This window comes from Pholis gunnellus (genome assembly GCF_910591455.1).
Source record: "Pholis gunnellus genome assembly, chromosome: 13".
Classification (NCBI taxonomy): domain Eukaryota; kingdom Metazoa; phylum Chordata; class Actinopteri; order Perciformes; family Pholidae; genus Pholis; species Pholis gunnellus.
The window spans coordinates 12,341,753-12,357,886 of NC_136540.1; the positions used below are offsets into that span (position 1 = coordinate 12,341,753).

The 16,134-nt window shown below is 40.9% G+C and overlaps 1 protein-coding gene across 1 annotated transcript; it reads left to right on the plus strand.

Moving 5' to 3' along the window:
* Positions 1-320: 320 nt before the first annotated feature.
* LOC306704583 (putative fibroblast growth factor 1) lies at positions 321-3,605 on the plus strand. The gene is made up of 4 exons (XM_079170992.1): positions 321-416; positions 1,942-2,152; positions 2,731-2,834; positions 3,264-3,605. Exons 1-4 carry the CDS (start codon positions 375-377, stop codon positions 3,447-3,449), a joined length of 543 nt encoding a protein of 180 aa, XP_079027118.1. The 5' UTR covers positions 321-374; the 3' UTR covers positions 3,450-3,605.
* The last annotated feature ends 12,529 nt before the right edge of the window (positions 3,606-16,134 follow it).

The window sequence follows — 16,134 nt, forward strand, 5'->3', positions numbered from 1 at the left end:
CTCACCGGTGTCTCCAGGAGGACACCACTATAAGAATGTATCAGTGCTCAGTCAGACAGGCAGCCCTGCTCATTTCCAGGCTCTGGCTGGATCCCATGGCCTGGACACTTGCGTCACCCGGTCTCAGTCTCTCTCTATTCTAGTGCGGTAATTTTAGTCCTGACGTTGGCCTGTTAAAATGAGATCCTCTGACGTTGTCAGAAGGGTGGTGAGGTGAGGAGGGGGGGGGGGGGGGGGTAGGGATAGGGTACAAATACAGACATACACACTTACAGTAACTCTCTAAAGTCCAGCCACTTCCCCAGAGAAAAGAAGAGGAACGCTTGGGACGGTTTCACTCAAACTTCAATAAAAAGAGAGGACAAGCGGAGGACATGCTGGCTCATCGGGAGCACTGTCACATGACTTTTTCACAGGTAGGTGCATGACTCACGAGATGAGAGGAGCCTTGTTGTTTGTGTGGGAATCTGGCTGGCTAGAAATCACATCTGCTGATTCACTAATAGCAGATCTTTGATGACAGGAAAGCAAGTTGATACTCATCTGGTTTTATGTTTGTTTGTGCATGTTGAGTATCAATGGCAGCCAAGCCGGGCACCGTTCAAAATCCATGATGACTTTTAATGACACATCGTTGAGTCAAGAAAGTTTCTTTGGTAGAGCAATCTACCCCCAACCTGAACATGCAGACACATTCGATTTATCCTCCCACGCGTCCGCATTCTGAATCGGTCAACCGGTTGGGCTTTTGACGTCAATCCCACCAGCAGCTCTGTCCGAAGGTCCCTGTGGACACAAACTAACCTCTCATATCCCGTAACATAACATTCTTCTTCAGGTCCTGTACTTAGGAAAAACCATCTGGGAGTGGGAAGGCCTTGCATACCTCTTGTGGCTTTGCACTGCTGTGTCTTTCGCTTTCCTTCTCCCTCTCTCACCCCCTGTTTCTTATGCCTGTCCAAGACGTTCCAGATGTGGGCTATAGCCCGGCTCTATTTCAGTTATTCTCTTCCTCTGGCTACAAATGATAACGTCGACCAGAGTTGTACAGTACCAGTGCTCGCTGGGTCCTTCACTGCCTCCCTACCACTTTTTCATTTGACAAGACAGACTTTATGACAGCCACTGCTGCTCTGGGATCTCTACTCTTCAAGATGTAGAGATTACACTGACAATTTGGCTTTGAAATGGGCCTGATTGTTTGCTGGATAAGCTTGTGAGGAAGCAGACAGTCCAAGGGTAAGACAGACAGAGCTGGCTCGATTCTTGCTCCTCTAGCGGAAAGATTTAAAGTGCTAGGCTGCTGGAGATTTGTTTGACTGTTAAAATGTAGTCTGCTGAAGCCAGCTGAATGCAGGGTGCTAATACAAAAGTGTCTGCCTCAAACAGTGTGAGGAAAATGGCTCCTGTGTTTCACTTGTGGATTACAACGCCATGTTGCATATCTTTGATAGACTATTGCTGGCGCTTGCAACATTTCCAGCAGGGAGTAACACCATTACTGCAATTTTTCTCATGCCCTCCGCTGTGTCCACGTGTTGTTTATTTCGTTGTCTGGCCTTGCACTGATTTCAGGTGAAAGTTACATCACTGCCATCTGTAAATGATTTTCACGAAGAAAGCACCTAAGTGATGCTCAGTCAGAAAACAAGTTTGATCATGTTGCTTCGCCTGGCCTCCATCCAGATCTGATTCCCTGACTGGTTTCATCACTTCAGAAAAAAAAGAAAAGAAAAAGAGAGTTCCTTAAAAGGTTGCCAGAGATAAACAGACACACAGCGAGAGGGAGAAAGTGGTTTAGGGAGGCCGGTGGAGGCGAGCATTTCCTGTAATCATATCATGAAGGCGGCGTTGTCCTCCTCTTCCTGTTTTCTCATGTGTCTCAGACACAGTACAGGTAACATGAACAGTGAACACGATGGATCTCCTCTGTCGTTGCAGACACAGGGACATCACTCTGCTTCGTCCAAGCCTCAAACGCTCTGTAGGATGTCTGAGGGAGACGTCACGGTGCTGCCATTTGCGTCTCTGGACCTGTCCAGGCAGGAGCACCGGACACTGACCAGGCTGTACAGCCAGAACGGAGGATATCACTTGAAGATTTTACCAGATGGAACTGTGAGTGGTGGCAGACAGGAAAACGACCCCTATGGTGAGGAAGGAATCCTTTTTTTTTTTGGTACGTTTATTGGTTGTTGTATCTCTGAATCAGCAGTAAACTAAAACCTATGTAGAGAGAATCTGTTGGCCACAACATTATAGAAAATAATAAAATGAAGCTGAGCAGATTCTGTACATGTAACTCATTCCTACTTCGTCTTTTCACACTTATTTGAAAGTTTGAACTTAACTGATGAATAAAAGTCATCATAAAAATAATGATAAACAAAAGAGAAGAGGTCAACTTCAAATGTTTTGGTTTGAAGTTATCTTGGCAACCTGGTTACTGGACCTGAACGAACTGTTAACGGCCCTCTTGAGCGAGGTATTTAATCGCAGCACTTCTGGTAAAGCTGCTCAGGTCTGTAAACAGAAGTACCAAACACATGAACCCTGTGTACACATTCAGACGTCAGGGCCTCCGCTCACTGAAATATGCGGAGCAAATATTTATTTCAGGAGAAAAATGGCGGTTATACTGTGTCGAAATAATGTTATCTTCCACTTTGGTCTCGGAAAAGGCAACAAAAAAAGAGTTATGGTGAACAATGTCGTGATTTTGTGTTGCAGACATCCTGAGGCTGAAGGCTGTGAGTGTAGGAGTGGTGGTGATCAAGGGCGAGATGACAGGAAGGTACCTGGCTATGAACAAAAATGGACGCCTCTACGGATCAGTGAGTCTTTGAACAAAATAACTGCCGCTATGGAGTAAACCTGATTTTAAATAGAAACATTAAATATTATCTAATAATATGAGGAGCCATTTCATTGGGGCTACTTTTGTCAAATCACATAACACTTATGAACTTTTCCGTGTCAGTTTAAATTCAATAATTCCTACTGTTTTGTAATAGTCTAGGTTATTTTCCACAACTGCAGAACACTGGGAAATGTGTGCCAAAGGGTGACCAGATGTAAAGTTTGAATCATTGTGAGCAATAATTTGTCATTGGGACTATAAAACAACAGATGAGTTACATAAGCCATTAAGGAATTACAGATTTATCATGTAGATACTTTACAGGGAGAACTAGAAGACTTGCAATGAAACCAACTTTCCTCAGCTCTTCTCTTTTCTCCCCTCTTTCATGTTCTTGCCACAGCAAACACTGAATGATGAGTGTTACTTCCTGGAGAAGTATGAAGAAAACCACCACAACACATATTGCTCCCAGAAGTACAACTGGTATGTTGGGCTGAAGAGGAACGGCCAACCCAAAGCGGGACCAGACACCCACCAGGGTCAGAAGGCCATCTTTTTTCTGCCAAGGCCTGCGGGCAACATGTAAAACAAGGCGGTACCAGAAACCGTGGACGCGCTCACTGAAGTCTTGTTACGCTGGGCAAAGTATCCCATTTAAAAGGTCACTTAAAATCAGTACAAGAGGGCGGTGAAGCCCGAGGCAAACACATAATGCTGTTTTTACAGTTAGTTCGAGCTCCATTTCAATCTTAATAAAACCTTTGTTCATTCCTTATGTTTATGCAGGGAAAATGTGATTCCAGCTCATGTAAGCAGGCGATTATAATGTCATCATCACAGGGATATGAGCTAATACACAGAATACTTTCTGCCTATAAGCACATATACACCCTCTCACTCCAGACAGAAAATGTGTGCGGTATCAGTGCATGTCAGCCTTGATAAATGGGTGTTCACTTTGAAAGCTAGTACGAAATACCATTGGTGGAAGACAGCAACGGGCCGCTTTTACACAGAAATAGTTTTACAATTGATCACGTCTGGCACAAAGCAAACCAACAAGGCAGTAAACATAAAAGAGCCGACCATCTGGCATTAAAATCCAACTCAAACTTCCCAGTGAAGGGAATAATAGTTGGAATGTAAGTATTTCAGTGCCTTGCCTGACGGTCTGGGTGGATGTTTGAATGACTGAAAATCTAATTAGTAACTATTTTTAATCTTAAGTATGTTTGACGCTTGTCTTACATTTTATGAAAGTAGACATATCTGCAAAAACACACAAAGAAAACAGACTCAACTTTGAAACTGTTGAAAAACAGCACCCTTGTTTATGATCGGGTTCACCAAGACAACAGTGAAACATTTGTATGATTATATTATCATATTGTTATTATGTGCCTGAGTGAGCTGACAGTCTGACAGGAAGATGTGAAAACTTGTTTCAGTAATCAGTGAGGTTATTATTGAGTTGTAAGTTGATGAAAAGATGGAACCAAAGAAGAATTTAACATCTTGGTGACACCAAATGCTCAAGTGTGGATTGTTTGAGGAAGAGACGGAGGATATAATATTGCACATTCTGTCCTGGACCACATTAACTTTCCCTTTACGAAGCAAACACTTTTTTTCTGTAAACATATTTCTCTTATAGTTGAAACACATGTTACTGTAGCATTATACTAGGTTCAATTACTATTGTGATTATTTATTTGTAAAGTTTTATTGCTAAACGTTGTCGTGGACATTTGCAAAATAATAATTTATACATACATAATAAATGAAGAAAGTGGTAATATGATCACCTTTTATGTAAGTAATACATATTGTATTAAGTGTTCTTAAATGTATGAAATAAAGTCTGAATTATTATAAAAAAAAAGATAAATAGTATGTTTGATTTTCTGTAACAATGATTGGTGTTTTAAAACGTAACCGTGTGAATAAAAGTGTATCATACACATCTCTAAAGGAACATGTTATGTCCAGTGTGCGATGCATGTGCTTCTAATGAGCTTGCTGTATGTGTGCGTGTGTGTGTCTGTTAACATCTGTAGTTTTTAATGAAAAATACTCTCACAGGTGTTTACCAGACACATTCCTCCTCACCACAAACATTAGAACTGATAAAGATTGGCCACAAGATGGAAGCATTGCTTTAGTTCCAGCGGTGTTCTCGCTCAGGCCGGCAGCGAGGCCTTCAAAAGTTTATTATCGTGACACGCATGGGTCTCCCTGAATCCCAGGAAAAATAAATCATGAGTTAAAAAAGGTAAATCTAAGAAACCACATACGGTAGTTGCTACCAATAGCAAGTGTTTATCCAGCTGTGCTGTGTGGGGGTTATGGCAGTTAACGGAGTACACTGTTTCAGCAAATCCTCCATAAATAAATATAGAAAATGTTTTGTAAATGAAAATGAATTGCCAAGACATTGTACATTATTTTAGAAGGGGAGAAAATCATCATGTGAAGGTAATCTTTCAGAATAAACTTAATCTCAATTTTGACCCCTCAATTTTCTTTGATACCTTACTTTGATGAGTGTAAGCACGATTTCTACAATAAACCTGTTTTTTAATGAACAATTACAGTGTCTTAACAAAGCTGCCCTACTGAGTAAAATGTAGTATAACATTAACAAAATTGTAATTCATATCAGATCAAAGAAACCAGACCAAGAATCTAACTAAACCTCCAGAGCCAACCTCCTGTACTTGACAGATTCTTACACAATTTAGGGATTACTTCAGCACTTACAAAATACTGATGCAACCTTAAAGACTCATTCTTTCAAGATGTCAGTCAAGTTAACGTCTCTAACGTCCTTTAAGAAAAAAACATATGCACATGTGTTTCAGTGAAGACTTGCTGCTTCCCAGCTAAAATGATTGTATAAAGTTGTGATGGATGATACCAGTCCAACGCTGAGAAAGACCTCCATTCACCCCGATCAAGTATTTAACCACATTTTTGGAAGCAATTGCATTCTTCATCTAATCCACACTTAATGTGTAACGGCTGAAACAGAACATTGCCTGAAACGCTGTTACAGAGGCCACTGCGCCAGGAAAATGATCCTGGAGGAAACACTGGAATTTAGTTTAAGATGTTTGGGAGGACTGGAGCTGATTCATGGCTCCAACAAGTTCCTTATTGTTGTGGGATTTAAACAGAGTTGGCAGGGAACATTATTTTAAAATTTGAAATAGAGCAATAGCTCTACATTTTCCAGTTAAAAAAATGACTTTCTAATGCTCTATTGTAAATGTCAGGTCAGAGCTGGATTATCCTCCTTTCTGTCACATCGTTAGTTCTTCTGAAGTTTATTGACTTCTCCGCTGAAGATCTAAATTTTACTTTTTCAGATGTCGGTGTAGTATGAGCACCACATGGCTACTTGACCTGCAATTGTGTCATTACAGTATGACTATTTAATATATTTTGTCTATCGTGTCTTTGTAATTTCTGAGGAAAATATATAACCTTTCACTCCATTATGTTTATTTGGCAGCTACAGTTAAATATGTAAAATATTGATTAATCCAATGATAATTTACTGTACTAACACAAAGTGAGGGGCCATTCTGCATAATGACTACTTTTTCTTTTGATACTTTTCGTATACGTTTGGGTAATTTGTCTTTACTGTACTCAGGAGTTTAAATGTAGGACTTGTAAGTAATTGTAGTATTGATACTTATACTTACATTGGATAAAAGGTCTTAGAAGATTTTCCCACAACTGGCCTAAACAGCTTTTAATACCATTATCTTACTATATTTTCATCTTTCCTCTCTTCAGTGGTTACAAACCAACAATTGTAACCCATTGGAAGAAAAAGAAAGGTAAAACAATTCAACTTTGAGAAAGCAACCAATGAGAACCTGTTTTCATCCTTGGCTTTGCACCTTAATTGGTCAGTGAATTACTTATGTATTTAATATGTCTTATTTCACTATTGCACAAAAGAAGTTCCCCATAGAAAATAAAGAATGAAAAGAGTAATCTCTCTTCTTTCCCAAAAGCATTTGGTCTGCAAAAAAAACAAACAAAAAGAGGTATCTGCCTTTGTTGAGAACACTGACCACTCACAAATTATTATTATTACACAACATCTGACCTCTCCTTTACAGGACAGTCTCTCTCCTTCTTTCCACCAAGCTATACAATGAAGCGGCACAGCACAGCACAGCACACACACACACACACACACACACACACACACACACACACACACACACACACACACACACACACACACACACCTACACACACGCACACACACACAAACCTGGTTGGCCATTGGCCTGCAGGGCTGTGCAGGGCAGGAAGGGAATCATTCACTGTAAACTGAACAAGGACTGGCTTCCTCTGGGAGTCCCCTAGCCTGACAGCAGCCAAGATCCCTGCAACACAAACCACTCTAGCAAACACACACACACACAATCACAGCGTACACACCCTGGATCTGGGACACACTCTCTCATCTGTTACTCCTCTCTCTTTCCTCAATTTCGTCTTTCTTTACACTCCGTCTCTGTCTTATTGCTTTCTCCTCATCATTTTCTCCCACCATTTTCTTTTACCACCTGCATATAGACATATATACAGTACCACCTATTTCTCAAACCTATTTTATTTCCGTTTCTCTATTTCTTTTTTTTTCTTCAAGAGGACCGAAATGGAAGCAAGTTATCCTTTAACTTGATTGTGTTACCCTCGATATTCATGTGTTTGTGTCAAATAAATCAAATCAAATCCTCTCATCTGAGAAGTTTTCTAACTTGGAGTCTTCAAAAGACTCCCACTTCCTAAAGATTTTGAGAATCCAGTAGTCTCCATTTTCTTTCCCAACAAACAATGCTTTAGGATATACAGTGCAATGCTTCTTTAAAGCATACCGTGGCATTTCCAACAGAAACCGCTGTGGTTGCTCTGCTCTGTCCCTCTGCGTTCCTCCTTTGCTCTCATCCTGTTCTGGTGGCTTCATCATGAAAACAGAGGTGCTTTGTCAACATTACTGTATGCATGCTATTCCCTTCACCTTTCTCCTTCACACAAGCAACCACTCCCAAACACACACACACACACACAAACATTGACAGGAAAGGAAACAGGGGATGCATATCCGTCAGCTGATCCAACTGGAAATGCTGACACTGGTCTCCCCATCTGCCTACTGCTCTCTGAGACAAGAGGGGAGGACGGGAGAGAGAGGGGGAGAAAATACAGGGACAGAGAAAGCGAGAGGCTGCAATTTGACAAGCCAGAGAATTACCCGGATGCTTGTGGTTGGCCCTACAGCAACTGTTTTCCTGATAGACGATTTGTGCTGGATAGACACATTCTGCGGGGGCTCCAAACATGCAGCTTTCCCCCAGAGTGGGAGCGAATGGCATTTGTACCAATAGCCCCTTTTAGGATTTAGCCACAGAATACAGCAAAGGGAAACCGACACAGTTGTTCCTGTGATGAAGAAGAAGACTACATACTTCCCTGCTACATGACCTTCTTCACATGGCACTCATTTGGGTCGTCTCTCTGCTATTTACCGGTGGCGTATGATCGGCTTGCAAGCATGTAAGACGAGAGCTGCTGCCCTGTTTTGGCGAAACAAAGCAAAACATAACAATAAGCCAACAGCAACTGAGCGCTTGTTCAGTGCAGCTTTGGGTATCTGATGTGCTTAGGGGGTTGAGTTCATCAAAGCTGCCACATCAGATGCTTTACCCACTCACTGACAGGCAGCGGTGCGCTTGTAACTGGAGGAGTGGATATGCCAGTGGCGTGGTGAGGGTCATTTTGTTTCAGCATTTAAGCCCTGAATGTTTTGAGTAGAGCATGTGTAGACAGAGGCTGCCGAAGCTAGAGGACGAATATCAAGGAGCCAACACACTGAAGGCCTTATTGACTTTCACTACCACCACTAAATATTAGTGTATAGGCTCAACATAGTTTGAAGATAATATGTGTTAATTAGTGAGCTCAATAAATGTGCTGATAAGATATTTTTTTTAATAAACCGTTGGTCAGAGCCATGCAAGGTGTTGCTTAATTAATATAGGCATGCGAATAGATCGTAGATAAAAAAAAAAAGATTGTGACAGAGAGGAAAGTGTCCACACATGGACCTTCATCGTCAGACTCTACACTTCACAACGTTTTGGAAGGATCCGACAAATGTCCTCAAACTGTGAGAGATGGAGGATAATAGATGGGTGATTGTTTCCAAGTCGCACCTCCACTTACACACACTATCACACATGCGGTCTTCACCCCACTGTCTCACACATTTGGTGTGACTCTGAATCACTGCTTGTGCTTCCTCAAATATGGGAGAACTGTTGTCCATTGTTTTAGTGAGTAGGCACACACACACACACACACACACACACGTACACAAACACACTTTGTTGAGACCGGAAGCTGGCCTGTCTTCTCAGCTGTGATGTCTCACATACAGAAATACACTCTCACACATAGACCAACTGCAGCGATGACGCCTGTGATGGTCAAAAATATCCTGAATGGAATATTTAGCGGTGAAGTCATACCTCTTACTGCTCCTTTTATCCTGTTAACATTCCGGGAATTTACACTACTGACACTCACGCTGCAGCCTGACACCAAAGATTATAGCAACACACTACAGAGACACTGTATGATGAAGTCAGGGCATTAGTTTCAGTGGCAGCAGATGTCCTGACATATTACTCAGCATCCTATGGGAAACTGAGCTTTTGTTCCTTCTGCTGAAAATACCTTTTATTAGAGCGTCTTTCAACATAGCGTGACGTTTCAGACTTCCTGATGACGTTCAGTACCGAGGAAAAGGCCTTCTGTTCAATTGTGCTGTATTGTTCAAAGGTATTGCAGTTCTAACTGATTATAAAATCAGAATAGTAACCAAAACGTCAGGCACAACATCGTGACGTGCAACCAAAGGAAGGGAACGATTTTCCTGTCAATGAAGTAAACAATGTTGATGATGATGACGATGATTATTACTACATTCAACAAAAATTATATTAGCAGCATGAGACCAGGATTGCAGAACAAAATGGGAAAATAAAAAGAATATTGGTGGGTGGACTTCATTTTCCTGAGTAAACGTATCACAATACTAATATGGAACCCTATTCTATTCATTTGGCTTTCATTCTTGTTAACTTTGATATTTAATATCTTTATATGTCTTCATGGCCTGATTGGAGTTGCAACTGCAATTATGTCATTGAAGGCAAACACAATAAACCTCTCTTGAATCTGATTATGATTTATTCTCACATTCAGTCTTTCACTCCTACTTCTTTGAATAAATACATTTTAAAACAAGTGGTGTGAAACAAAAAACATCCATGTACAAACGGTAGCAAAAAAAAGCCTACCTCTAAAAAAACAAAAACAATTAAGGCATGACTGCACTTTTGTCAGGGACATGATGAAAACAATATCCTCTTTTCATTTCCCTGGAAGTCGTCATGGAATAATTCTTATTCTGGCAGTGAATACGTAAGCAAAGCTATTACACCCACTCCTCTCTGCGTCGCTGCCTAGTCTCCTTTCTGGGAAACAAACGTTCAAGTTTAACCTCTTATCGCTTCCTTTTCCCCTTCCTGTCATTCAGAACATGAAAATGAAAATAAGTCCAACTGGAGGAAAAATAGATCCCTAAACAAACTTTGAGGCCTATTTATGGCAAATGCTTCACATTCCACATATCCCAGATAGCTCATAGGTTGTGGATGTGGCCATGTCATTGCAGGATACTGTGGCTTCCTCTCTCTTTCTTTCTGTCTCGCTCACTCCCCCGTTTTGTTCTGTCCCCGCTTCCTTTCCTTTCTGTTTTTAGGCGACATCCTTTTTTTTCGTGTGTGCCCAGACGAGAGGAGTAGCTATAATTGTTCTCTCCTTCTCAAGAAAGAATGTCTAAAGCAAGCCAGCCTTTTGAAGTGGCCCATTGTCTGCTGACCTCAGAAGGTGAGGAGGCGGTGGAGGGGGAAGAGAGGGAGGGGTGGAAAAGCAGGGACTAATGGAAAGGTGGGCAAATAGGACAGAAGAGGGAGGGAAGGAGAGAAAAATGACGGTAGAAAAAGATGTGTAATAAAAGAAAGCCTACTGCTACATTGCTGATGAACACAAGGGCCAAGTCTGCTGTGACAAAGATTCAAAAAGTTGTCTTTCTACTCCAGCGTTTCAAAACTGACCTCCAGCTCAGTGCCCACATTGTTATGCCAAAACAATTGCAGTTCCAACCTAAAAATTCCATTTATAACCTACTAAATGGGTTAGCCTAACTTTTGTTATGGAGGAAACCTAATTGCTGCATGTTTTGCGTTCACTGGCGATTGTTTTACCAGTGAAGTTCTACTTTCCCTAGGAAAACTCACAGGGCGGTGGTCGGAATGGATGATGGGTGTATAAAGCAGAATTTTGCCTCAAGAGGCCGGGCGTCATGTCCTGCGGCGCAGTAGGCTACAAGAACACTTTGGTCAGGGAAAGACTGTGGTGTTAAAGAAGTCTTTTTTTAGTTGCTACATGCGGAAAACAAATGATACACGTTGAAAGAGAACCTTTTGAAACTTTGCTGATATGTTCATTAAAATCCTAATCTGGGCATTTTTCTTTTGAAAAGTATTTGCTGTTGCAAATTTTTGGTAGAAACATATTTTTTAAATGGTAGAGTTAGATGGCCATATACAGCACATTGATGCTCTCTGATAAGAAGCATTGTTAGTTGCAGGACATGGCATGACTATCAAACGTCCATACATTAGCGATTTCAAAAGGTTTGGAAATAGTGTTCAAAAAGACTCATTTTCAGAAGGATCTGCATTAGTGAGGATTACATCTTTTGACATTTTTTGTGGTAGATACTGATTAAATTAAAAATTGCTGAAGACAAATTACATAAAGAGGAAATCTGCCAAAAACGTAAAGAATCTATCAAGCATAATTTTAGGGCCATTTTCAAATTAATAGAAGCTGGTGATGAATGGTTTCCTCAACTCTGCTGAACATCTTAAAGCGATACAGAAGATTGGTAGAAGCTAAAACAACACCACTCGCAGTGGAACCCCAACTCTGCTGAGATGAAAGCTCCACATGACTCTTGGGCCCAGATGGACTGCAGCGCCAGCACAGTTTTATATTTGATTTATAAGGGAACTGCTTCAAGCACACCCTCAACGTTGTTTTAGAGCTTTATGCTGCCGTCCAGCGTACCTGCCCCCGGGCTCAGGGCACAGTCAGGTCTCAAAGGGACAACAGGAGGTGGGAATCTCTCTTTTTTTCCAGTCCTTCAGTTATTTTCAATCTACCTCAGTTCTCTCCGCTCCCCTCCCAGAGATGTCGTCTGTATCATTTCGCTCAAAATGAATGCCAAGAGCTTCTCGCTCAAAATAGCGCGTCTGTTAGTGTAACACAACAGTGGGTGGGTTAGTCAGCTGTCCAACAACAAGGAGTGAACAGGACTGAGCTGTAATTTCGTTTGAGGCAGTTTAGAATGCATGCTGCTTTCACGTCATTTTTAAAAGTGACTGCACATTGCATTCATTATTTCCTCACTGCATTTTAGGGCTGCCAGTCCAGTGCTACACATTATTCAAAGTGTGCTTGGAAAAACTAGCGCTGTTTGATTTGTGACATCTGTGAAAGCTTATTGATAATAACAAAAGTTCAGTAATACAACTTAATATTAATTCACCACACTTGTGAATTAACATGTTTAACCATTTTTCAAAGCGTACCATAGGTTTATAAATTGATTTCCTATCACCCAACTTATTCAAGAGACTGAAAATAAAAAAATCCATGTTTTTCTTTTTCTGTGGACACAGCTTGTGAAAGCTTTTTAATAGATGTCTCTCAAAATGTTGGATATCACCATCAACTCGAGTGCATCAAGCTCAGCTACTTAGGTTGGATCTTTTAAATTAGCACTTTATTTTTGATCAAGAAAGCTTCAAGTCTCATTGATTTGTTGGAAAAGTAGTGAATAATTCCAAAAACAAAATACACTTTTGAAAATGGTGAATAAACATAAGGTTCATGGAATGGAATGTGGAACCTCTGCGAACTACATTTGATGTAGTCAAAATACCTGTAAACCCTTAGTGATTGAATTTGACCCTCTCTTTTATTTATCACCATCCCCAGGGTTTACATGCCATTGTCACAATTGACAAAAAAAAAGACACAAAGAACCAGTTTTACACACGGTGGCAAGAATTTTAAGTTATTCTGCGCACGTAGCCAAATTCAAAACGTAAAAATGTAAAAAACTATATGAAAGTATTCAAATTAAACAGATTCCAACTTCTCTAAAGCTTACAGCACATTCCAGTGTAATGCCATTGGTATGTGTTTAGCGTTTACTCCGTTCAGTGATCAATAGGTAACCTGTGTTTATTCAGATGGACTGAATTCACCTTTCACAAGTGAGAGTACTCAGACCTCACACATAAAAACACAAGAACGCAGATAACAAACGGCCTTTAAATGTTTAATCTAGTTTACACAGATTTCCGTTTAAGGGAAACACTACTCAGTTCAGGAGTTTGTAAAATTGTTTTTGGCAGTGGTCTCCAAATGTCAGCGCAAAACTTCCAATCCAAAGCCAAAGCAAATACTTGTTTGAGCTGATTATTGAATGTAAGTCTAATTCACTCTGCATTTAGCTCTTTCTACTAACCCTGAGGGAAACATCTGGTTCTGTAGCTGCTAAATGCTTCAATGTTCACCAGCTAGTTACCAACTTGTTGTCTTTTTTGTGTTTTCTAACAGGGCAGGTAGCTCCTCAATCGGTTTTAGGAGCTTTTTGTCTGAGAACATCTGCAGACCGTGTCTGAAAACAATGCTGATGAGACTGAACCAAAACCGTAAAGTTACGGACCTTAAAACCAAAACAAGCTAAAAGTTGCTAAAAGGCTTCGTGATATGAAGGAACTGCAGATTCGGATGACAATTATCTGTGAGTTCATCACTCTGAACGACCCCTACTCAAATACACAAACGTATTTAATGCATTGGTAGAATAAATGTATTGATTATACCAAGATCATGGTTTTTGATCCCATCTTGCCTCAAGCAAACGTTGACCATGATCCGTCCTTACCCTGAATAAAGTGCTATGACACTTGCCATTACATAATCAAAAAACATAACCAGAATAGTTTGCTTGTTATGTTCTTTAGAAGGCGAGATGCATTACGTTTTATGCATTTGCTACTACAAATTGTATGTATATTAACATAGTTTTTAGGAATCCTGGTTACAGTGTGATCCATACTCAATGTGCATGTAGTCACATACACACAATCTAAATTGTGATTGTGTGAATAGATTAGTACTGATATGACTAATGTGTGTGTGTGTGTGTGTGTAGTTAGCCTTTAAGCAATCATTTAAAAATGCGTCCAAGCAGCTTTTGCAGTCATTCCACCACTGACTCTCTCCTCCTCTTCTTCTCTCCACGTGTGTCTCTCTCATTCAAAATCACAAACTACTTGCTACTCACACTCACACAAACACACTCCCTGCCATGGCCCAAGGCACACAGTGTACAGTTACTCACATCCCCAGGAAGCGGAGGTATGACATCACCTTATCATCTCCTGTGGGCCCATGGGAAGACCGGAGGGGGGAAGAATGAGAGAGAGGGAGGGAGGGAGGGAGGGAGGGAGAGAAAGAGACAACAGAACAGAGTCCAAGAAAAAAAAGAGAGTAAGGGAGATAAGAGGAAAGAAGGAGATCGACAGGTAGAGGAAGGCAAAAAGAGGTGCTTGAGAATGTGTCGAATGTGATTCTGACGTCACAGCAAAACTGTGATGAATGGACTGTTTTCCTCTAACACAATTGCTGCATTAAAGCGGTTACTATCAATCACACACAAACACGCCAGGGCACAACACTTACTTTATATGGCATGCATTAAAAACAGAGACCTCTGAAAACAATCACCGCGGTCGGTGCAGTGATCCTAGTTATGCATGCTCTGAAAAGAGGTCAGGTTGAGGAAATAAACAGTGTGCTGGGTTTTATTACTCACACATGACCGAGAATCACTCATTATCAGGACTGACTGAGAACTGGGATCCAGTGCTGGGCTTTTGGATGAGAAATGTTACCCATTTGGGGATACATTATCTGGAGTATTTTGCTATTGTACTGCAGAAAATGTTGTTTATTCATCAGTTTGTTGGTATTGTTTTGAACTATAAACTTGAGTTTCTATTTCCACTCGTAGACAAAGCATAAAGACATTTCATGAAATGAATATACCAACATCCCAAGACAAAGCATTCAGTATAATTTGACTTGGCAACATACAGTGGATATAGGCCTACTTTGCATGTTTGTTTTGCCCCCTTTTCTCTTGGAATGGCCAATTTCTTAATACTGCAGTCCGTTTCAGTCCTAACTCCACCGCTGTTGTAGGATGCTAGGCCCAGAACTGTTGCAGTCGGAAAACTGAGAGAAGTGGATGCGCGCTGCTCTTTTTCATCAGTGGGGAAGTTAACCAGACGCGCATTTGCCAGACCAAGTTACTCCTCAATCTTTGAAAACACATGAATCTCAGTTTTGTGTCGCTTTTCCAAGTACGTTTTTGAGTGTGCCGTCTTCTTTGCCTCATTGCGGTGCACCGAGCCGCAATGGGCTTATAACTGCTGATGCTAGAGGTCCAAAAACACCCGCTGGTACTTGATGGTTGGTGAGAACTGCAGATGTTGTGGATGATCTTTCTCCCTAACAGCCTTAAGGGTATGTTTATAAAGTAAAAAAGACAGTGTGCTGCCTACAATAATTCAAACAAATACAGCGCCAACAAGCATCAGGTGGACATGAGGTGTTGATTCATCTCTGCACCAACTTCTCAGCTATTTCAGAATTTTTCCCACGATGTGACAAAGTATCAGGTTACGAGCCATTATGCAAACAAAATGAAATTGATGAAGTATCCCTGAGCGGTCTCTCGGAGGTTTGGATAAAGCACAATACATTATAGGGCTGTTCCATAGGAGCATTTGATGCCTTTACATGGTAAGGCATGTCATTACCTTGTTTGACATCAACAAACACTTAAATATTCCAGTGCTGCACAACACCAAGAACTGCCTTGACTCAGTCGCATGACTCTTAGTCCCGAACAGACAGATTGCTCGCACTTCCTTTTGCCTTGAAATTGAAAATTACTCCTTTCAGACTGGTCAAAGTCTCTCTAAGCTAAGAAATAGCTTTAATTTTGTTGAGTTGAAAATAACTTTGTT

Coding starts and splice junctions, on each gene's coding strand:
- LOC306704583 (XM_079170992.1), top strand. CDS start 375: ATGCTGGCTCATCGGGAGCACTGTCACATGACTTTTTCACAG. Junction 2,153..2,730: donor ACAGGAAAACGACCCCTATG/GTGAGGAAGGAA, acceptor TTTGTGTTGCAG/ACATCCTGAGGCTGAAGGCT. Junction 2,835..3,263: donor ATGGACGCCTCTACGGATCA/GTGAGTCTTTGA, acceptor TTCTTGCCACAG/CAAACACTGAATGATGAGTG.